Source organism: Tetrao urogallus, assembly GCF_951394365.1.
Source record: "Tetrao urogallus genome assembly, chromosome: 3".
Classification (NCBI taxonomy): Eukaryota; Metazoa; Chordata; class Aves; order Galliformes; family Phasianidae; genus Tetrao; species Tetrao urogallus.
In genome coordinates this window covers 21,379,532-21,402,547 of record NC_136815.1, presented here as the reverse complement: position 1 = coordinate 21,402,547, position 23,016 = coordinate 21,379,532, and the positions used below count along the sequence as shown (strand labels likewise).

The following is a 23,016-nucleotide window of genomic DNA, read 5'->3' as shown; positions in this document are numbered from 1 at the left end:
TTGCTGCTGTTTCTGGAATATATTTCTTACACAAGATCTGCATCTAATTTCTTGAAAGTGTGGGTATGTGGGTATATCTGTGTGATGGCACATGATGAGACAGAAGCATTTCAGCTGGGTGGTTGGAAAGGTTACAGTGTATTTTTCTGTCAAATTACAGAGCTCATCTCTTTCTCTCCTTATTGCAGTTTTGCATCCTTGAATGTCCCTCTACTTCTTGAAAATGAAGACAATGATTGCATGCTACTTTCTGCTGTTTGGGCACGTTCTACTTTCCACTGTTGCTGTCATGGCAAGAGATCTCCCTGGAGGATATTTTACCCGAAAAAGGGATGTTAACTCTCAATCTCTACTAGGTAAGTTACAAAAAGCACAAAAAAAAAAAAACAAACAAAAAAAACAACAGAGGAGTCACCACCAGCACTTGAATCAATTTCAAGTATAAGGATAATAAAGATAAAAAGCACGAGCAGTTGGCCAAACCTTGGCTGAGTTAGTTTATAATAAAAAAGGAGATTGTCGTTTTCAAGCAGGAATATGAGAGTTTGGTGATTTAGCAGCTCTGGAAAGAAAGCGTTTACTTTCGGGATATTAGATTTATTTTATGTAGGTGCTGTGAAATAAGTATTTGCTACAAGATTCTTGTACTGGATAAAAAAAAGTTACTGAAATCAGTAGCTGTTGAAATGGGGCTTATTAAATTACTTTTCCTTTGCTCACTGTTTAGTTCAGTGAGAAAATCACAAACTCAGATTACAGACAGATAGCATGGACTTAACTTTGGATAAGGCCTATCTTTATGGCTTCATGATGCACATTAGTAGTAGATCTCACTAAATATCTCCCTCTAGTCAGGAGATGGTAAGTAGTCTGCCTCCTTATGCCTTTCACCTAACCTAGGTAACAGAATCACAGGTAAACATGAGGAGTGTGAAATGTCCAGGGAAGAAGGCAGAAGATGGGAGAATGTGTGAGAGGGAGGAGAGCAGTGGGTTTTATCAGAGTTAAACTCTTCTTCATACAAAATGGGATCCTTTAAACAGGTAAAGATACGTGAAGTACCATTCACAATTTGGCATGACTTAGCTTAAAAACCAGAGGTTTTCAATTCCTGTAGAACAAATTTCAGTCAGATGACAGCAGGTTTCTGACTGTCTCAGAACTAATACATGTGGTCTTGGGACTCTTAGGGGTCTGCCACTGGGGGCTGAAAAGCACAACTCTGAAGAAACAGCCCTTCAGAAGGCACAGATGTAGAACAGCTAGAGAAACACCTCCATTCACAACTTATTCAGCAAGACTCTTAATCTTTCTAGGATCCTAAACTCTAAAATGAGATTAAATGACAGCCTTTCCTGAAACTTTCAGTCTTCAGCAAATATCCTGAATTAACTTATTATTTTAAGAAATGAATTACCTATTTCCCTAAAAAATGAATGCAATAGTAAGGTGCTATGTAGAGAAAATAAAAGTATAATCTTTCTCACCTTGCTTTATTTTTTTCTGTGACTTTATAAAATTACTCCTATAGTCCCATTTTTATATTTTGAACTGTGGAAAAGAATGGAAAGAACTAGTACTTGCTATCAAATCAAAATGCATAGATTAAATTCTTTCTTCTTTTAAAAGTCAAGCAATTTTGTGGTCCCTACAAAAGTCTGGATCCCTATTCAGTTTGGCATATGCAGGATGCAAACAGTTCTGGCAAATCTTACTGAAAGAACTGTTTCTAGACATTAAATGATGCAAGAGACTGGGGACAGTCTCTGGTCCAGCACGTAAAAGTACGTGGCAGTTTGGAATCAGACTCTTGGGCATTGCTTTCTGTTACAGTAAATTAGGTCACCTGCTTCAAATTCAGCAGTTGCGTATAAACAGTGGCATAGTCAAAACGTGCCTCTCTGCAGAGAACAGAATGTGTAAAATGTGTGCCACTGTGCTCAGAAGCTGCAGCGATCTTTAAATGACATGAGAGAGAACTGGGCCAAATCATGATCTCAGTGACATCAATTCTACTGACTGAATAAAATCACTGCAGACTTAAAGTAATTTAACAGGGATTAAAAGCCATACCATCCTGTGTAATATGTGTACAATAAATAGTGGCAGTGACAATTGCTGCTGTTGTGGAAAGACTTGCTTAGCAGGCAAAAGTGAGCAATATAGCTGCACTGAACCAAGAGATGCATGGAAAAGCAATAAAAGTTCAGGAGTTTGGGATTTTTTTTTGTTGGGTGGAGCTCTCTGCTTTTAGGACTAAAATGTGGGATTATGCCATTTGAGTATTAAGTAGCATCAGTATAATTTAATTCTTTTTCATTTTGTTTTAAGTTTTTAAAAATGAATATGCAGCTATGATTGGTATTTATTGGTAGAGTACAGGCAGTGGCTATGAACAGAAGTAAAAAATCCTTCCTGTGTGAGACTGGCAATATGAATAAACAAAATGGAAAAGACTAAAAATCCTGTGGTATTGTTCAGATACATGTACAGTTACTTCAGGATCAAGCTAAATTGGGATTGATCTGACTTTTGGCAGCCGTATGCTTCATAGATTCCTTAGTTATCTTAGGGCTAATAGGTTATGTTTTAAGGGGACTTTCAGAAGAATTGAGCTATGTCATTTCTGTGTTTGTCTTACTGTCTTTCTGCTAAGCCTCAGTGTGTGTTGTTCTCATTTTTCTAGATCTTTGCATAGGTTATCATTGTTTAAAATTATTACTGTAGCTAGTGATTTCCATTAAAATTTGATGTCTTGTTGTGTAGGCGTCAATTGGATGTCAGTAAAGCATTTGGAACTCAGTGTGGCTTTTGAAAGACAGTCTACTTTGGATAGGTTTGACTTTTCACACTTTGCTTTTTTTAAATCCTTAAGCAAATCCCTGGGTATTTAAAACTTGTCAACTGTGCTGATTTAATTAACTTTGTTAGTATTGTCATAAATCTTCCTTGCAGTGTGGTTAGCTCTAGAATAAGTGTGATTGGTTCAGAGATAGAAAATGTGTGTGTATTTCTTGTATTCACAGAATTTACATTAAGTTGTTGGAAATTAATATAAAGGATCATTTCCATGGTTCTGCATGTACTTGTGAAATAACAGAAAGAGAAGAGGTGGCCCATGGAATCTGTCTTTCCTGGAGCAGAGGGCAGTCCCCTCTCAAATGATACAATAACTAAAACTGGTGTTCTCTTTCCTCTTATCAGTAGTTTGATCCCAACTATTGGATGTGTTTGCTTATCCTGGTATCTTAAAGGAAATTAATCTTTTGCTTCAAAATCTTCTAAGTATTTTATTAGAGCTCTGAAGAGTTTTTACTGAGCTGTCTGACGAAATCTTTGTTCCTGCTGAGTGCAGCTGCTTTGTTAGATTACATACAGATCAGTGAAAGCACAGTTTGCCAGCTGAGCTTTGCTTTTGGATACTCAGGAAAAGAGTAATGGAAATAAAGTTGGCTACGTGTTTTTCAGTATAAAATAATGTCTGTTGCATTAGCTAATTTCCTTCAGGTGTAACTGAGATGGACCTCTGCACTTAAATTGACTGATTGACCAAGGTATGTATCAGTTGTCCAGAGTGGTGGTTACCATACTGTGATTTCAGGCTCACAGCAGCTGTCCACAGCATCTTTCAGCAGGTTGCATGTTCAGAAGTGACAAATGCCCAGTCCTTGCAAGATATGCTCAACATTGTGTATTAGGGAAGGACGGAGGGGGTGGGGGCAGGAGGCACCGCGATGTTCCTACCGCATTTTTGGCATTTATTGTACAAGAAGGCAAAGCAAAACTTCAAAATTGTGCTGAACTCACAATTGTGGGTGTTGTGTTTTTTTTGTGAACTCTGATCCTGTAAACTTAAAACTGATCATTTATTTCATGTCACATGGGCATGTTTCTTTGGAGAGCTCTGAGGTGGATGCATGGAAATTTAATAAGTTGTGGAATAATATTCTAGCAGTTACATTCTATCTGCTCTTTAGGAATTTACATCTAAAACATACATCTACCTGTTTTTGGAAATAACTACGTAAGTGAGCGACAATGCTAATCCAGGAAGCATTCCTACATGATACCAGAAGAAAGAAGCTACAAGAGATTTACTGATACTGCAAAAAACTGAAAGAAAGGGAGGGGAAAGGAGGCCAGGAGGGAAATGTACTTGGCCGCTGTTCAGTAGAAACTGCTGCTGAGCTCAAGTGTCTCATCTGTGTTGAATTACATTTTGCAGCAAAATATATAATGATTTATCTCTTGGTTGTATGTATGTGGTTTCAATAATGATACAAAGGGAAGCTATGAATTACACAGTGCTCTCTGAATTTATGAATCACTGCTTCAGTCTGTTAAAATTATTTCAAACATCCTTATATCCAACCAAGCTCTTAAGCTGGTGTGTATGTAACTTCAGGGCTCTAGAGCATTGTCAGGTTAACCGTACAGGTTTAAATTTTAGACACAACTAAGAGCAGAAAATAAATGATGAAAGTGAGTGCACTCTGTAATGCTTCTGTGAAGTGCAGAAAAGATTTTTGTTTAGTTTTGGTGCAGTTCATTGTACATTTATACACTGAGGGCTGTCCAGAGATCTCTAAATCCTGCTCATGTGGGCTACTGAACCACACGATAACTGCTGTAGAAATCTTATTTACAGCCTCACCATAAGTGTGTTCATGTTATTTTTTCATATAGATGTAATTCTTCCAAGTTTTTTTTTATCCTCACGGACGTTAAGTGATCATTGCAAGGGAAGACTGCATTGCAGTTGAAGTCAGGATAATGTCATGACAACTGCAACATGTTTTTGACATGAGATGCTGGTATTATATTTGAGGAGATTAAATCTTTTTCATGCAGTAGATAAAGACTGGAAACAGTTGCAAATGGCATCTTTTGAATTATCATATATTTAGCTAAAATGTAACTGAAATCCTTTTCTAATTAAGAGTTAACCAAACTTTTATAAGGTTACGAAGTAATCAAGTTCTTATCAGTTTAGACTTCCATTGATGGAAACATAAAATTGCCTCATATACATAGACATATCTATATAGATATAGATATATCTATATATAATATAGAAAGAAAAGAGAGATCAAAGCGTTTTATAGTCTGAAATCACCAGTTTCTTCCCTCTGAGATGTTTAGGTGCAGTCATTGTGCTATAATGGAGAATTAGCAATTGCTTGCTTTGCTTTCAGGCAGTGATAGCTGAGAGGTCTCTCATGGCCTTTATGCCAAGGCTTCGCACTTCAGTTTTCATTTTAACATCCTAGCTGTCAGCCTCTTCCCTGCAATAGCTGATGTCCTTAACCTGCCTGGCTGGGTGTTAAGCAGTAGTAGGAGTTGCACCTGCCCAGATTCCCCCACTCTCTTAGGCTTCTGTGTTTTCCTGGCAGTAAAAGACCCTTTCTCTGTAGCTCGGAAGCTTGATAATCTGACTTTCACTAAGGCTGTGCCTCCCCAACCCTTAGTAGAGGACCTGGAGGATGAGAAGCAAGATGTGAGTGGGGCCGTATCCCTGCCAAGTCAGTTGTTCCCTGCAGAAGCTGTTACCCCTTAAGCAAGCCCAGCTTGTGGAGGACTTCTGGGACTGCAACAGACTTCAGGGATTTGTGTCCTGTTCTGGATACACTCCTTTGCAGCCAGACGTTACAGAGATCAGAAAGTTTGGGTTTTGATTTGGGTTAGCAGTTTCTAGCCACGTTACACTGTTATGCTTGCCAACTGTTGTATTTAGATTTCATTATTAATTTTAAAGTCTTGCATCAAAATAGCATTCGCATTTCAGCCACTTTAAGTGCAGTTCAGTAATTAATGTTATATATGATATCATATTTCTAGCAGCACAAGTAATTTTCTACTTGTGCATTGCAAAAGTATGATGTAGATGTATTTCCTTTGCATAATAATTACCTGTAATAAAGCCTGTGTATTTCTCTCTTTTCTTTCTTTTTTCTTCTTTCTCCTTCTTTCTCCCTTTTCTTTTCTGTTGTTTCATTTTCTTATGCTCTTTTTTCCCTTTTTTTCCTTTGTTTTTTTTTTTTTTTTAAAGTGACTTGCAAGTTTTCCACAAGGAGGAAAGAATATCTCTTGCTACAAAGATAACTGAGTTATGTACCAAACTGAAGATGCTCTGTTTGTGAACTTCTTTGTTACAACCCCCACCAGTTACTGAGAAATGCAGCTTCTGTGAAAAAGAATTAACTTGTCTTAACGTGTGCTAAGTAAAATGACAAGCTCCATTTTATATGTGTATTCTCAGAGGGCTCAAAGCCTCCTCTTGAGTATTTTATTTTAAGGAAGACTAGGCTGAAAAAAAGAATACAAACACTGAATGTTCAGAAGTTTGGTGTTTTTGGCTTCACTGTAACAATTTAAAAAAGCAAAAATGCAAGATTATGTGGAAAATCTTGGAAACGGTATTTTTGTAACCTAAGGGACAACTCACTTTATAAGGGTGAGTGGATAATCAGGCAGCATTAGGTAAACAGATGTGCTCTTTAGGTCGCTTTGAAATCTAAAGATTTTCTACCTACTTAAGTACTGCTGTACTGATAGAACTACAGTTTGCCAGTGGGTATGATGTCCCATGTGTTTATGGGGGCAGTGGGAGATGGTATATGGCAGTACCCCATGGTGCTGTTTCTGAAACTATTCTGGGAAAGAGTACAGTACTTACACTGTTACCAATGGATAGAAATATGTGGTTTCAAGTCAGCTGATCAGTGAGTAATGTTGAGGTTGCTAACAGCTTTCCCTATAAACAAAGACGTGAGTGGCTTTGAAAAAAAGTACGGATAGGAGTTTTTAAAACATTATGCTAATGTTGTGAAAGGAAAAGAGTTCAAACTCTTTGGTCATTTTGTTTCATTCCTGCTTTCTACACTCCTGCTAACAGTTGTTTACTTTTTCTACCTGTTCCTTTTCTAATAATTTCTGTGTCCCTCAAACAGTGTCTGAGACAAGATAGAGGTTTCAGTTATTCAAGGAGAAAGAGAATGCTCTATCCCTCTGTCCTGGTGTTCCCCTGCCTGCAAGAGAAAGCAACCCCACACCCCCATCCCCAGTCCTCCTGACTACGAAAGCAGAGAACCAGCAGTGTCCATCGCAGAGCAGATGAAATGTCTGAGAAGAACTGAGAAAGTTGGCAGCATCCCAGCAACTGGAGTGTTGCACCAGACACGGCACCAATCTCAGTAAAGAAATGGAGAAGTATTAGGAGTCACTTTGGGACCCTGGGATTAGATGAAATCTTATAGCAGTAATGACCTTGTTATTTTGGAATAGGTGACGGGGAAATAACAGAAATAGTGAACAAAGGCACCTCCTGACGTGACGAGTAATGGAGCACTTGCATGTAGGGGAAATGGAAATTTGTGGATAAGAGCCTACTGCTGTACAGTTCTCCCAGAAATTCTGGAAGTTCAAAAAAGATTTTGTCAGAGTCAATAACGAGATGTCTTGAGGCTGTGTTTTATCTGGAGAGTGCTCCCAGATGAAGAAATTTGTAAAGAGGAGTGGGTGAACTGCCAAACTCGTAATGAATCTTTGGGATAGGGCCAGAGGCCTGTGAGTTTGGGAAACAGCTCAGATTAAGAATGTGGTCAGGGAGTATGAGGGCAGGTTTTGGACTCAGGATTTGTTCTGGAAAGAAGTGGAGTCATCTGAACAACTAAGTGCAAGACATACATGTGCCAGATGAGGGGGTCCTCAGCAGTTCCTAACACCAACTTCATACAGTTAGGTATGATCATATCTGAAACCCACCATGGAGAAAAGTGATCGAAGTAACTTGCAAAAGATATCTCACTAGAGTTAGGAAGTGTTTGGAATTATTGGTATCTTTCATTTATTCCTGTCAACAGCCACAAAATGTGTTTTCCAAACAGGCACAGTATTTACTTCTGTGTACTTTGTGCCTGGACCTTATAAATGAAGCTACTGCAGTTTCCCAGAAGGTATATGTAGGCAGTATGTACACACATGTCTTTCTTCCCATCAGAGTGCTTTGCTCTTAATAGATTTATGAAAGAATTACAAATTTGGGTATTGCTAACATTATATGATTATACAGCAAGAAGGTCAAACATTCTTGTTGAACTGAGAAATCTTTTGGAAATATCTGAGTACCTGTCAAACCCAGTCCTTCTGGCTGGATGCTTAGCCAGGGAAAACCAGAATTCTGGAATTCTAAGAATACTGAATACCAACAAGTTCATGGTTACAACAAACTTGCTAAGAATCATACCAAAGTAAATGAAGAATAAAGTTGTAAAGAAAAGAAAGGCAAGCAAGGCTGGGAGAAAATGAAATAATAAAATGGCAAAGAAGAAGTATTTAGGAAGTATTACTTTTCAGAAAGGGTGGTCAGGCACTGGAATGGGCTGCCAAGAGAGGTGGTGGAGTCACTGAGCCTGGGGGTGTTCAAGGAAAGGCTGGATGTTGTGTTGAGGGACATGGTTTAGTGGGAGCTATTGGGAATAGGTGAACGGTTGGACTGGATGATCTTTTAGGTCTTTTCCAACCTTGGTGATTCTATGATTCTAAGAGAAATATAGAAAAAAGTTTTATAATACACTGGCTGGGTGCATAATTATCTCCTCTTTCATTTAAGTGAAGACCTTTGTTCTGTTATTCAGACAAAGATAAAAGTCTAAAAATAATTGTGGTGTTATTGCTGGCAATCTCACACACCATGTAGGTTTTGTATTTCTTAGCTCACTCTGCAGTGATGTAGATACAATACATTGAGTCTTAAAATTGTCATTAATGGATTGCCTACTTAGGCAATAACTTTTCTATGATCTCATTTTTTCTTAACTGATCTCATCTTTCCTTTTTGCTTAACTTGTCTTAATTTATAACAAAAGTCTTCGTGGGACGAGTATTTTGTTATAACTCAGTTTTTTATTATCTAAATATCTTAAAATTGCTGTAGTACTTAAGAAATGGAGCTAACCTCCTTTTGCTTTGTGTGCAAACTGTCTTTAACAGTTATCTATCTCATTTGTTAGGATAAAGATCCACATTATCAAATAGGTTTTATCCATATTACAAAATGTGTTAGAGCATCATGCAGATACAGGACAATAGGAAATAAGTAATTCCATTCTAACCAAACTTTTTGAGGGATTTGGCCTGCAAAAAACTTAAAAAAAAATCATCTAAAACTTGGGTCCTTTGAATAAGTTCAGCTTGAATATCCCAAAATGGAAATGTTTGATGAATAAAATAGCACTGGGGACATTCCTGGGCATTGGGAATCCACTGTTATTGTTTAATTGCTAGAGCAGACTCTGGCACATGTTGATTGGCACCCCCCAAACAATTCCCATGTGTGGTGCAAAGGTTATGGGGTATCAGGGCTTATTCCCAGGAGGCGTAGTGCTGTAGTGGGAAAGTGAATTTAATGCTGTGAGTGCAGCTTAATGTGTATCATAGGCTGCTCTCTGGCACTGAGACCAGTGAGATAACACAGCCTGCATTGATGCTATTGACTGATGGATACTAAGCTTGCAGAGTGCTTGCATCCATATTGCCTGTTAGGATGGGACCCTGGCTCATGCTTATTCCCACATCATGCCTGAGTATTATTTGAAAAAATGTTAATCTCCCAGGCAAAACAGTACCAGGAACCATTCTAATCTTTCAGCAGCATAGAAGATTCAGTTCCTATGCTCAGGAATACTCCCTCCTACTGGAGTGGATCCCAGATGGATTCATTAAGTGAGAACCATTGTTCATTTTGCAGAGGTGGTATGACAGTAACTCATTTCTAGACAAACTGGATATTGAGTGGAGAAGAACACATTTACTCTTGACCTGGCCTTGAAGTTTTGGATAATATAGTTCACACTTTCAGGGCTTTTGCTTTATTTATTTATTTATTTTTAAAACTTCTCTATGGTCAACTCAATATCTTTGCTAACTTTGGTGCTGGTTTCTGGATGAGTAGCTCTTTTCAATGAATGTGTCACTTTTCATAAGGAGAGTAGAAAGGCGTTTCATTGGGATTTGAAGACATTTGCCAAAGTTGTGAAAAAGTTTTTGTTTAAACATAAGAACTGGTAGGAGGAAGAGATTATGGTTTACAGGGCAAGTGTAAATCTGTGAAACTTCTTAAAAGTAGCATGGAAAGTTTATCTGAGGGGGTTAGTGTTCATCTGTTAGCCATTACTGATTGCCACTCCTCAAAGTACCATCCAGATGGAGTTTTGCTTGGTGAAAGATTTACACTGAGTTTTATGGAACCTGGGTTGACTGAATCATCATTAATAATTATAAGGTTATTAAGAACATCCAAAACAAGACAGAGACTTTAAAGATTTTTTTTATTTTGAAATGCTTGACATTTCTATAGGTGGGATTTTTCCTAGCAGAAGTAATTCAGAAATATACAAGGACTGCTTTGAAAGTAATACTCCCTACCCACAATATCCGAGGCAGGTGTTGGTACGGCATTAGAGGCTGCGTCTTCCCTCCAGTATTCCGTTCCATGTTGTTGCTGTGTGACAGATGGCAGCAGAGGGGCAGTTTGGTGGAATGGTGTCTGACGTGGAAGAGTGTGTGAAGTAAAGGTGTGTGGTTGAATTCCTCTTTGCAAAAAAAAAAATTGCACTCATTGACATTTATTGCCATTTGCTGAACATTTATTGAGGAGATCAAAAAGTTGATGTGGGCACACTGAGGCAGCGGGCAGTGTGTTTCAGCAGTGGTGACAGCAGTGTGAAAGACAAGCCATATTCTGGATGGCCATATACAGCTGTCATACCACTAAATGAAGTTCGTCTTGATCAGCTCATCTGCACAGATAGGCTAGTGGTCATGTCTATGATGAAAAACAGTGCTTTGTAGCTGAGACTTTGCTCTATTAGACTGTGTTATTGTGCTGTTTGCTTCTGTTGTAGTTTCCATGGAACTAAATAGGAGGCATTACTTTCAAAGTAACCCACTTACTATATTTTTCTGCATAAGTAATTTAGCAAAATGGGCTTTATTTCTTGTAGCACTGTCCAGTAATGCTATCCAGATTTCTTCCCTCCCTTTTTCATAGGCTACTTCAAAATAAGAAATTGAGTTTCTTCAGGCTGGGATCCAAATCTATATATTCAAATAAAAAATCCTCCATGAAATTCAAAAGCATTCAACAGGAAGGCTCTCATTTTTATGGAAAGTAAAATAGCAGTGATTTTACCCTTCTCCCTACCCTGTCTTTCCCTTCATAAACACTTAGACTTCTTTCTGTAACTAACTTTTTCACCGTCCTGCTCGCTTAAATGTTATTTCAGTGTTATCTTTACATTACAATTGTTCTGGAATATTAGTAAGAGTAATTAATAGTTACACAATTACAATTGTGTATAGATACACAATTGACCTCATAAGTTGGAAGATAGCGGTCAGGATATCTGTATTCCATTAGAACTGGAGTTTTATTCTGCTCAGTTTGGCTTGCACTCAACATCCTCTGATTTTGAAAGACTAAGCAACTTGAGCATATTCCTACGCTCATGAATAAAGCCATACTTTAGACTGCACATGAATAAACCCAGGCGGTCATTTTTATTGTCAGCAAAGAGCATTTTTATTCTATGCCTACAGACTTTCTTGGTAATCCATGAAAGAGGCTTCTGAGTTAACAAGTGAAAATAGGCATCCTTCTCACCCCTTTCCTTGGCAGGGATACATGGTTAGCATTCATCAGCAGTCACAAGCAAGTAAAGGCTTGTCTGAAGACAGATGCTGTTCCAGTCGAGTCTTTGATTGGCCCACTTGTACTTGTGCTGTATGACATGACCTTTAATTATACAATCAAACAACTACTTTTTCCGCAGGGCATTTGCCTGATTCAATGCCCTGTTGGATAAGAGGGCTCTGGGAACTTGAGTTGCACAGAAAGGGAGGTTTGTGGTTAGAGTTATCTCAGCTAAGCGAGGGGAGATTTCTTCTGTAGTTTGATGAGGATTCTAGCTACCTTTAATTGTTCTCTTAAACTTCAGTTGATTTCTCATCACCAGCATGCTATTAAGTCCTTCAGATTCCTTTTGAACTTTTACCATACACAGCCTTCTGTAGCAAGGTTCAGAGCTCACATCCCCCTGCTTGCTTCAAGCCTACCTGTGCTGACTTTCTGCATAGGCAAAATGAGCAAATGGTTAATCCTTATCTGTTCTCATGTGCGTGTGTCTGCACTGGAATCTGAGCAGGAGTCAGTGAGTGTACCCGGGGCTTTTGAAAGCTTGTAGCATGCCCAGAAGGCAGCCATGATTGTTGTTACCTGCGATAGTTTGGTCTGACTGCCTATGCAGTTTTCAGATACAGACATACACTGTGGTATTTCTGGCTCTTGGAAAAAAGAAAAAAAGGCAATGTTGACAACTGAAAGAGAAAATGACAGGAAGTGTATGGGCGGTCTTTTTTTCCAAAATGAATGCCATTGTAGAAAAGTGGATTTTATCTCTGATGCAGCCCCAGAATTTCTGTGTGACGCTGAGCTAGTCCAGTAGACTACACTTTTCCCAGATGGCCATTAATTATGTGTTTGAAATCATGGGGTATGATTTGCAGAAGTGCTGAGCACTCACAGCTGCAGTTGACGTCACTGAGAGCTGTACTTTGTACATGCAAAGTGCTCTTTAATGCCAAGTTCCATGAAAAATCAGTTCCTTTGTATCTCACTCACTCCAATTAGCAGATACTTTTGACCTGTATTTCTCTGTGGCTGTTTCCTTGTTTGAAAGGAAGACTAGTAGTACCTGTTATCTGATTAGGATTTCTGAATTCTCAGACCCTACAACAAAAAGCATAAAGGTGCAGCCCATTAAAATAATAGCTATGTTATTCAGAGAGGATTTCCATCGTGTGTGGGGTATGAGTCCAAAATCTCAACAGTGCCCATCCTGAGTACTAATCTCACAAAAAACTGATCTACTGATCATGTAACAGGCAGATACTGTCATTAACCAGAAACCACATTTGGATTACCCAAGTAGCATTACTTATAGCATTTCCTGTTTTTTTTTCCTGTCTCTTTCCAACTCCTGGCAGGGTATTAACTTAGCATCTTTCCCAGAATCATAGAATGACTTGTGTTGGAAGAGACCTCAAGGATTATCAGGTTCCAATCCCCCGGCTGCAGGTTGCCAACTGCTAGGTCAAATACTTGATCAGGTTGCCCAGGACCCCACCTGGCTTTGAACACCTGTAGGGATGGGGCATCCACAACATTTCTCGGCAGTGTATTTCAGCACCTCACCACCCTCTCAGTGAAATACTTCCGCCTGACATCTAACATAAATCTTCCCTCCTGTAATTTAAAACCCTTTCCCCTTGTCCTGTTGTTATCTACCCATGTAAAGAGTTGATTTCCCTCTTGTTTATAATGCCCCTTTAAATATTGGAGGGCCATCATGAGGTCTCCTCGTAGCTTTTTCTCCAGTGTACGAGCCCAGCTCTCTCAGCCTGTTTTCATAGGAGGGGTGTGCCAGCCCTATGATCATCTTTCTGGCCCTCCTCTGGGCCCTCCTGAAAAACTCAGTATCTTTCCAGTGCTAGGGCCTCCAGACCTGTACTCAGTACTTCAGATGGAGCCTCATAAGGGCAGAGTAGAGAGGGGCAATTTTTGACACTTCAGGTCAAAGCAATCCGATCTGCATTTGAAAATTCTTGTATTTTTGTTTCATTTTGTCTTCTAGAAAATACTTGCAACAACAAACGTCTGGACCTTGTCTTCATCATTGATAGCTCTCGCAGTGTACGTCCGTATGACTTTGAAAAAGTGAAAGAGTTCATTTTAACAATCTTGCAGTTCCTGGACATCAGTCCTGATGCCACTCGAGTAGGCCTGATTCAGTATGGCAGCACTGTCAAACATGAGTTCTCACTGAAGACGTTCAGAAGGAAACAGGAGATTGAGAGAGCAGTGAGGAGAATGATGCACCTGGCGACCGGCACCATGACCGGACTGGCTATCCAGTATGCTGTGAACATTGCGTTTTCAGAGTCAGAAGGGGCTCGACCTTTGAACCAAAATGTGCCTCGCATTATCATGATAGTGACAGATGGGAGACCACAGGATCCGGTGGCAGAAATTGCTGCTAAAGCTCGCAACTCTGGAATTCTGATTTTCGCCATTGGAGTGGGAAGAGTGGATATGAACACACTCAAGTCCATTGGGAGTGAGCCACACGAAGAGCACATCTTTCTAGTTGCTAATTTCAGTCAGATTGAAACTCTGACCTCCGTCTTCCAGACTAAACTTTGTGGTAAGGTTTTTATGTATTGGTTTGAATGCATAGATGAAAGTAAAACATGGGGGGAAAAAAAAAAGTCATGTATTGTCCTTAGTTTTTTTTTTTAATATGGAACCTAATCTGTTAGAAAATGTACATTGAAAAAAAAGGGAAACTAGCTAAACAGTATTCAGAACAACAATTATACATATGGGGAAAAGCTCATTCTACTGCTCAGTGCCGTAAAATATTATTCCTAGTGATCGTAAGCAACAAGGCAAACACACATACATGATTTTCCTATTCACTTCTGTTTTAGATAAGCTGTTTAATTTACTGATTTTAAAAGTGATTTCCTTTAGTAGTGAAACTTCAGACTGATAAAAGTTACTGTTGGTTGTTGGCTATTAAAAAGATTCTGTGGTATTCCTCACCCAAATCTGTATTAACTAAATACAAACAATTATCTTGTAGAATGCCTTGTGACTGGAAGAGGCGTAACTATACAATTATGTGATAATATTTGTATTCTATCCATTTTAAATTCAAAAAGATAGGAAAAGCCATTAGCGTGATTTTCATTCATTCCATAAAGTAAGTAATATCTTAATGGATATTAATTTACAATAGAGAAATCATTTCCATCTGTAATTCCCAGATTAAAAACTACCCTTTACAAATACAGTGTCATGCATAACTTATTTTACTCCAGTCTGGGTACTTAATATAATTTTAGTTTTTCCTGAGATAAGTTTGAAGGATCTTCATAGAGATTTGGCATGAAAGTGAAGTATTTACAGCAGAGTCCAGAAAATGAATACATGATGATATTGAATGCTCAATCATCTCTAGGGATGCTTTTGCCAGGAAAGAACTGAGGCTTATTGTCAAGATAGCCTGGAGAATTTTCATTACGTGGTATTTTCCAGAATTGTTTCAAAGAGCAACAGAGCTCCAGCTGAACTGCATCAGCACAAGACACCATCACAGACAATCATCACATCATTGATTTTTTTCCTGTTTTTAACTTGCCATATTATTTTCTGGCATAATGTACATTTAAAGAAACAACAAAGAAAGCAAACTAAGCATGAATTGAGAGCTTAAATGGAACAGATAGCAAATGATATAAAATTCAATTTTATTGGATTTTTAATAGCATTTTAGAAACAAATCCAGTACAAGTACTATTTATTCCTTTTTTTTTCCTGACTAAGCAGTGCCCAGTAAATGTATTCAAGTTTTGTAGATCACCTTTAATCCAAATAGACATGATCCTCAATAAAACCATTCACCCTGCAGATGGAGGAGTATGGAGGTCACAAGGATTGCTGCTGCCTCCCTTTCTAAGGGAATGCCTCCACAACATTTGCTGTTTCAAGAGCTGAAGGTGAGATACAAAACAACCACTTACAAATCCAAGTTCAACAAAGAACTTAAGGTGCCAGCATTCTGTGGATTTCAACTTAAAGGACTACATCATGTTAGATAGGATCTGTAATGTTTTGTTGAGTGTGGGCTGTGAAGAGCGTTCAGCTTGCTGAATTTCATAGAAAACCCCAAGTTGGAAGGAACGCACAAGGACTGTGAAGTCCATCTCTTTGCTTCACACAGCTCCACCCAGAGTTCAAACGTTTGACTAAAAGGAGAGTGCTGTCCAGACATTTCATGAACTCCAGCAGCTCAGGACCGGCCCTGCTGCCCTGGGAAGCTTGTTGCAGTGTCCACCTCCCTCTGGTGAAGAATCTTTTCCCACCATTTAACCCGCCCCTCCCCTGACGCAGCTCCATGCCGTTCCCTCAGGCCCTGTCGCTGCCCCTCCGCTCCCTGTGAGGAGCTGCAGCCGCCATCAGGCCTCCCTTCAGCTCCTCGAGGTGTTGTGGGCTGCACAAACCAAGGGACCTCAGCGCTCCTTGTATGTCTTGCCTTCCCTATCTTCACTGCCCTCCTTTGGGTGCTCTCTATTGGTTTTATGTCCTTTTTGTATCTTGGTGCTCAAATCCGCACCCAGTGCTCGAGATGAGGCTGCACAGCACAGAGCAGAGTGAATCAAGTCCTACCCTCACCTGCTGGCAGTGCTTGGCTGTTGCACTACAGGGTACAGTTGGCCCTTTAGGCTGCTGGGGCACACTGCTAACTAGATTCAACTTGCTGTTAAGAGAAAATTGTACCTTGGACAATTTTCTGAATCAATTCAAGGCACCCCTATGGTCGCAATCTGCTAGGCTTCATGCCTTGGGAAAAGAACTGGACTCTTCAGTTGTGTTTGGACTGTCCTTATGTCTATGTATTCATGGTTCTTATGAAGTTAAGAGAATAATTTTGCCAAATGATGAAGCTGTGTGGGCAAGGTAAAAAGTAAAATGAATTAGCCATAGTTACCCTATAGATATCAGGGATTTCCCAGTCCTTAGCAATTAAATTCTCAGAAGAATCCATTTAAACTGTGTGGGCTTTCCCTGTGGTTTCTGCATCTGGCTTCTAAAGGTTCAGTGGTGCTAGATACAATAGTTCAGGCCAGGGCATCCCATGGACCTCTTTCTATTGCCAGTCAGCAAGGTAAATTAGGAAGAAGCAATGTCTTGGGAAATCAGAAGCAAGAGGAGTGAGATGAGATGAAAACTTAGAAAGGAAATGGAATTAGAGATAGAATCCAGGAAAACAGATGGAGATTAAATAGAAGAGCGAGAAAGACAAAGAAGTTGGGCTGGAGCAGTCAGAAGCAAGTAGTCTTTTTTATCCTCCTAACATAGAGTGTGGTGTCATCCTTATTTTATGCTTGAGGAACAAAACCACAGAATCAGGGCTAAAACTGTCAGCATCGTCCACTATAAAACTTTGAGTGCACTCAATGGTCTGATTTTCTGGAGCACTTTAGCATGATGGAGTATATCAGCCACAACTCTACACCCATTACTTGCAGCTGAGAGCCCTGCATTCTTGCAAATCTAGTTGCAAGTACTTCTAGCTGAAAGCACAGTGTGTGAACATGGACGTGTCCTTGAAGATACTGATATTATTGACTTGTCTAAAGTCAAATAGGGAACCTGTGGCAAAGGTGGGGATAAAACCTAATTCAGAAGGCTCACATTCAAATTCCAAAACCATACAATTCTTTTATTATTTCAGTCTCTTGTTTTGTCCACCAGACAAACAAGTTCCTACAAGAAGTCAGGCAGAAGTTGAGCATACAACAGCCTCTTTCAGCACAGAAAAAAAAATAAATAATTGATATGTGAAGTTGGTAACAAGTAGCAGCGATATATTCTCAGAATGAACTCAGTTGCTCGGGATGCTTTTTTTTTTTTTCCTCCACTGTATAAGATTTGACAGTTGGAGGTCTGAATGTTTTTGGAGGATTATTCTTGGAGGAATATTATGGATGAATATGGTGAGATTTTTTGATATGTAAACTGTTGACATTTTTATGTTTTTGTCATATTTTAAGTGCCTCTTTGGTCATAACAAACTGTACCTGATGTTGCAAACTAGTGAAATATAGCCAGGATGAAACTCATGTTTAGAAAGTATCAGAGATCATGAACTTTACTTTTAGAAAGACAGAAGAATGAATAGACCAGTAATACCAGCAGGTGTGCATTCACAAAGATAAAATCACTTGTTTTGTTATGGCAGACAATGAGTTCAAATAAGCTGTTTAAGAGATTTGGGAATTGTGGTTTCTGTATTAGCAATAAATGCATAACTTTGGTAACTGTTCCAAAGACTCAATAAATAGTATGTATTGTAAAAACACTATTTTTTTTTCCGCAGATGTTCCATGCCTATTACGTGTGAAGTTATTTATTAGGCTTTTATGGTGGCTGCTAGAAAATTACTGTTGAATATCTATTCCATAAATTTTGATGTTTGCCAGCCTAGCAGTATAATGAGCACATCGGTCCCTAATTGTCCTTGAGAAAAAAACAGATTATTTTCCACACATTATTCTCTGAGAACAATTCACCTGTATATTATAGGAGTGACATACCAACAGTGCTCTAGTGGAAGAAAAAAGTCAATGAGATTCATTACTTCCCCACAGAAAATCTGATATGGGAAAAAATAATAGCTAGGTAATGAATTTGGCAGAATAGACCTGCCTTTTTTTTTCTTCCTGTCACAGTCTGTTGCATTTTACTATTTGCTATTAGAGACATAAAATATGAGCAGATTAAAAAAAAATAGGCTCAGGAACAGTTATACTCTAGAGTGTAGCTCAGCTCAGCTTCCTCTTATTGAGTTTCAGAGATGCTTGACTTCACTGTAGTCATATCTTGTCCAGACATTCCTCAAAATTAATAAACTGGCAAACAAGATTCTTCATCAGGTATTTTTTTTCCAATCAATCATTCTTTCTTAGTGTTGAGCTGTAGGGTACTTCATTCAGGAAATTAAATGTTCTCTAGAACAATTTGTAATTAAATTACACTTATTTCTAAATTTGGATGTGGTGCCTGTTTCATTGTTTTCATGGAACCAATAAGTAATTAGTGTTTCCAGATGCTCTATTGTAATTTTTCGTTGTTTATATCTCTCTTCCATGAGTAATTTCATGTCCAAAATGATGTCACCGTTGTCAACCAGACAGATTATGTATAAAGTCCTATTTTTATTACAAATAAAAGTATAATTCTGTTTGGTAAGGGTTTTTTCTATACTCAGCTGTAGGCTTAAGCTTCCATTTTTGTCTTGACTGTTGAAATTTAACTCAGTTTTTTTAAATGACTTCAGTAAAGTATTTTAAACCATTTGTAACAACAAATAAACAAGTCCAGTCATTAATAACTTCTTACTTTTTTCTTTCAGTGCCCCATATGTGCAGTATAGCTGAGCATCGCTGTGATCATTTCTGCATAAATACCCCAGGCTCCTATGTATGCAGATGTAAACAAGGTTACATCCTGAACACTGACCAGAAGACTTGCAGCAGTATGTTATCTTTCTAAACTATTCTTTCTTGTGCCACTCAAAAGCACTTAATGTCAGTGGTTTGAGTTGGGTTCATAAAGAAGATCTGAACTCATTGTGTAATTAATGGTAATCACAAAGAGTCTAAAAAGGTGAAGTAGTATTTTGTGTGTTTTTTTTAATGAAGTTCTTGCAAACCTTTGTCAAATATTTCAAGCTAAGTATCAAGCAGTAGTGCACTGTAGCTACATAAAGTTGCATTTGAGTTTATTGATGTAATAAGTTTAAGAATGAAGCAACGATCAAAGAAAGAACTGTTCCATCATCTCGTATTAAATGATCACAACTAATTTAGTAACCTGTCTAGATACTGGTTGCTTTTCCTGAGTGGCACAGTAAGGGACAATAAACCACATACTACAAAACTGGGACGTAACTTGCCATTCTGGAAAACTTTATAAACTCTGCATGAAATACAACCTTAAAATCTTTCAGAAGAGAGTTTCAAAAGCCCTTGTGCTCTCATTTGTTCTATAAAAAATTGTTTGCTTTTAAGCAATTGGCTTTAACTGTATAATTCATAGTAACATATTTCAGTTTAATTGTGATCTTTGTAAGTAGTATTTCTTTTGTCCATTTTGTCTTGCATCCTCATAATTAACAGCAGATTACATGAGAAAGATGTGCCAAATTTATTTCTCTATCCACAATTATTTTGAATTAATTGTGAGGTAATAAGTTTTATCACTTGTGAAAAATACACTCGCTAAAAATGCAGTTCCTTACCCCACAAAGCTCCATGGATTCAAAGCAAATTTGTCAAACCGATTTTAGTTGCAAGAATTATTTTGAAAAATGTCTTTTGAAAGAGATGAGAAAGCCATCATGGTGAGGGCAAAGGATGTCCCCCTCACAATACGTGATTTAGAGATGAGGGGAAGGATGCAAGCTCAGATCCTGTCCTTGTATCTCAACATCTTAATCAAGTAGTTTGGAATTAAGGGGTTCTTTGTCTCCTTTGTGATGACTGAAACAATGGGAATATGTCAGTGTCTGAGAGGACTCCGCAGATTGACTATTAGACTTTTACATCTGTAGTGGGACACAGTTTTAGTCAGAGCCTCAGCAACTAGATATGGGGTCCAGAAGATGTCAGTGCTGAAATTGTATGGTGAATTTTGCTGGTGTATGGAGACAAGTTCAGATTCTTTGGGTTGTAGGAGGAAATTGCTTTTGAATTGTTCACCTATTGTAGTGTTGAGCCAGGGGATGAGCTAGTTTGAGGAATCATTGTTTTATTTGCCCTTCTCACCAGCATCCCTTATAAAATGTAGATATATGTCATACACAGCTGTCTGAATTATGTTTTGTGTTTTCCACAATTTATTCAACATTTATTTGTATGTTTATTCCGGCTTTTGTTTCTTTAAGAAGAAGCAAAAAAATTAAATGTAATCTGAAATATTTCCTAATTATTGCTTGGTTTAGCAGCTGAGCCAAACAAGAATAGTGACAAGAACAGTTTTTAGACAGCCTATTCTCTATGCTTCCATGTATTTGTACTTCCAAAATGAGTGGTTGGAATCCCAAATGAAGGCTCCAACTCTTCAATCATATTTCAGTAATCTTCCCTAACTACTTCTTCCCATTTTTCCCCTTTTAAAGTTCTTCTCATTTAAGAGTTTTGTATCTATTTCTTTCATCATTGTTCTGGAATTTACTTAAAATACAAAATCTCTCCTTTCTTAAAATTTCTTCTTACACATTTTTTTCTGTCCTCACCCCTAACATCAGTTTAGACAATTGAATTCGGAGAATAATACTGCTAAAACTGGAAAATAAATTTGGTTCAACTAAGGGTACAAAATAGAAAAAATTTTAATTGTGAGTATGAAAAATAGTTTATTGTGTCTTCTGTTGTATTGTGTTTTATTTTCATTGTTTTTATTAGCCAGTAGTTCAGCTTATGCTCACTGCACTGCTGCAAATTACAGATTAATTTTCAAGACAGTTTTGGAATGATATGGAGTTTTCCTCCTGATGACCTATGCATGGTAGCATGTGCTGCTTTTATACAACTTTTACAATTCACTGCTTTACTATTCATTTAAAAAAAATTTTGTTATGACACAGTTTTCCCTATTTATCTATCACACATGATATGCTTGACTATGTACTTGTTTTGATCATCAACCAGATGGTAGTAGATCTAAGTTTGCTAAATATGAAAGGGACACAAGTCATTCCATGTATTTGTAGCCTATTGTTCTACATTACCAAACTATAAACTAGTTTTGACAGTTGCACTCAAAATCTAAGATTAGACTGTAAATCATATAAATAGTTTATATTAATTAAAACAGTATAAAAGCTCAGAGAAATAACAGAATTCATGAGTAAAGGGGACCAAAGCTGGAGAAACTGGGCTGCTTGTTTTTGGAATGATGCTGAGCAGTAGTGATAGAAGAGCCCGAAGTCTGTGACCATGTTAGTTACTTTCGAAGTTATTTTTCACCCATGCACAGGGACAACATGTTCTTCACTTGAACTCTAAGTAAAATAAATCTGCATTATATTGATGTTTAGTGCAGTACATGATCAACATAAAACAGATATATTTATCTAAGTTTTGAGTGTACTTCTTAGCTCGTTCGTGAACAGTTTCCTCACATGTATATTTTAATACTTACTAAATTAAACAGTGAATAAAAAATGAACTGTGTGAACATAAATATATATTCTTTTCAACTTTTGGAACTCTTTTTTATGTTGTGAGAGTACAGCATGTCACTGTTCAGTTCTTACAAGCCCTTAGCCAAATGACTTAAATCAGCAATGAATTAACAGCTTTGCTCCAGACTGAAGGGCATTCCTCTTTTGAGTGGATGGTAGTTTTGTTACTTAATGCATTTCAGTTCTGCATGGAAGTCCTTCCCCCTGTATTCAGCAGTAGTGAGGCCACACCTCGAGTATTGTGTTCAGTTTTGGGTCCCTCACTACAAGAAGGACATTGATGCCCTGGAACGTGTCCAGAGAAGTGCTTCGAAACTGGTGAGGGGTCTGGAGTCTTACGAGGGCTGTCTGAGGGAGCTGGGATTGTTCAGTCTGGAGAAGAGGAGGCTCGGGGAGACCTCATCTACAGCTTCCTGAAGGGAGGTTGTGATGAGGAGGGGTTTGGCCTCTTTTCCTAGGCCACAAACAGGACCCGAGGAAATGGCCACAAGTTGTACCAGAGGAGATTTAGGTTAGACATAAGGAAAAACATTTTCTCTCTTTTTTTCTCAGAGAGTGGTCAGGCACTGGAATGGCTGCCCAGGGAGTTGGTGGAGTCGCCATCCCTGGCAGTGTTCAAGAGGCATCTGGATGAGGAGCTACGAGATATGGTTTAGTGCTTGTGGTAGCTGTGGTAGTGGGAGAACAGTTGCACTAGATGATCTTGTAGGTCCTTCCCAACCTTGTGATTCCATGATTCTATGAAAGAAAAAAAAGTGCTGTATTTGTGATTTGTTGCATTCCACATGAAAGGAAAAAAAAAGTTCAACTCACCTATCTTCCAGAACAAAATCCAGAAAAAAATGTTCCTTTGTTCAACATAAAATGTTCTTGCATTTGTGATGTTTTTTGTTTTTTTTTTTATTTAGATGGTTTTGCATCCATGCAAAAGATGGAAATCATTGAGGTGGTTTTGTATTCATGCAAGGATGAAAACCTCTTTTTTGCTCCTTTCACCAAATCTGATCTAACTTTTCTAGAGAAAAGTGGCTATGGCAGATAATGGCTGTTCTATACTCATTGCACTGCTTGTTTAGTTTCATATCTTTCATTCTTCTGTAGTTACACTCAAATCTTATGTTAATACACAAAATAGTACAAAAGA

At 38.2% G+C, this 23,016-nt stretch overlaps 1 protein-coding gene across 1 annotated transcript in view; it reads left to right on the top strand.

Annotated features, from left to right (window-relative positions):
• Positions 1–202: 202 nt before the first annotated feature.
• Positions 203–23,016, top strand: part of MATN2 (matrilin 2) — a gene marked incomplete at both ends in the record, with an annotated part of 55,380 nt that continues 32,566 nt past the window's right edge. Inside the window, 3 exons of the mRNA XM_079533228.1 lie at positions 203–356; positions 13,692–14,261; positions 19,038–19,160. Coding sequence (XP_079389354.1) covers positions 203–356; positions 13,692–14,261; positions 19,038–19,160 — 847 coding nt within the window. The remainder of the gene's footprint in view (positions 357–13,691; positions 14,262–19,037; positions 19,161–23,016) is intronic.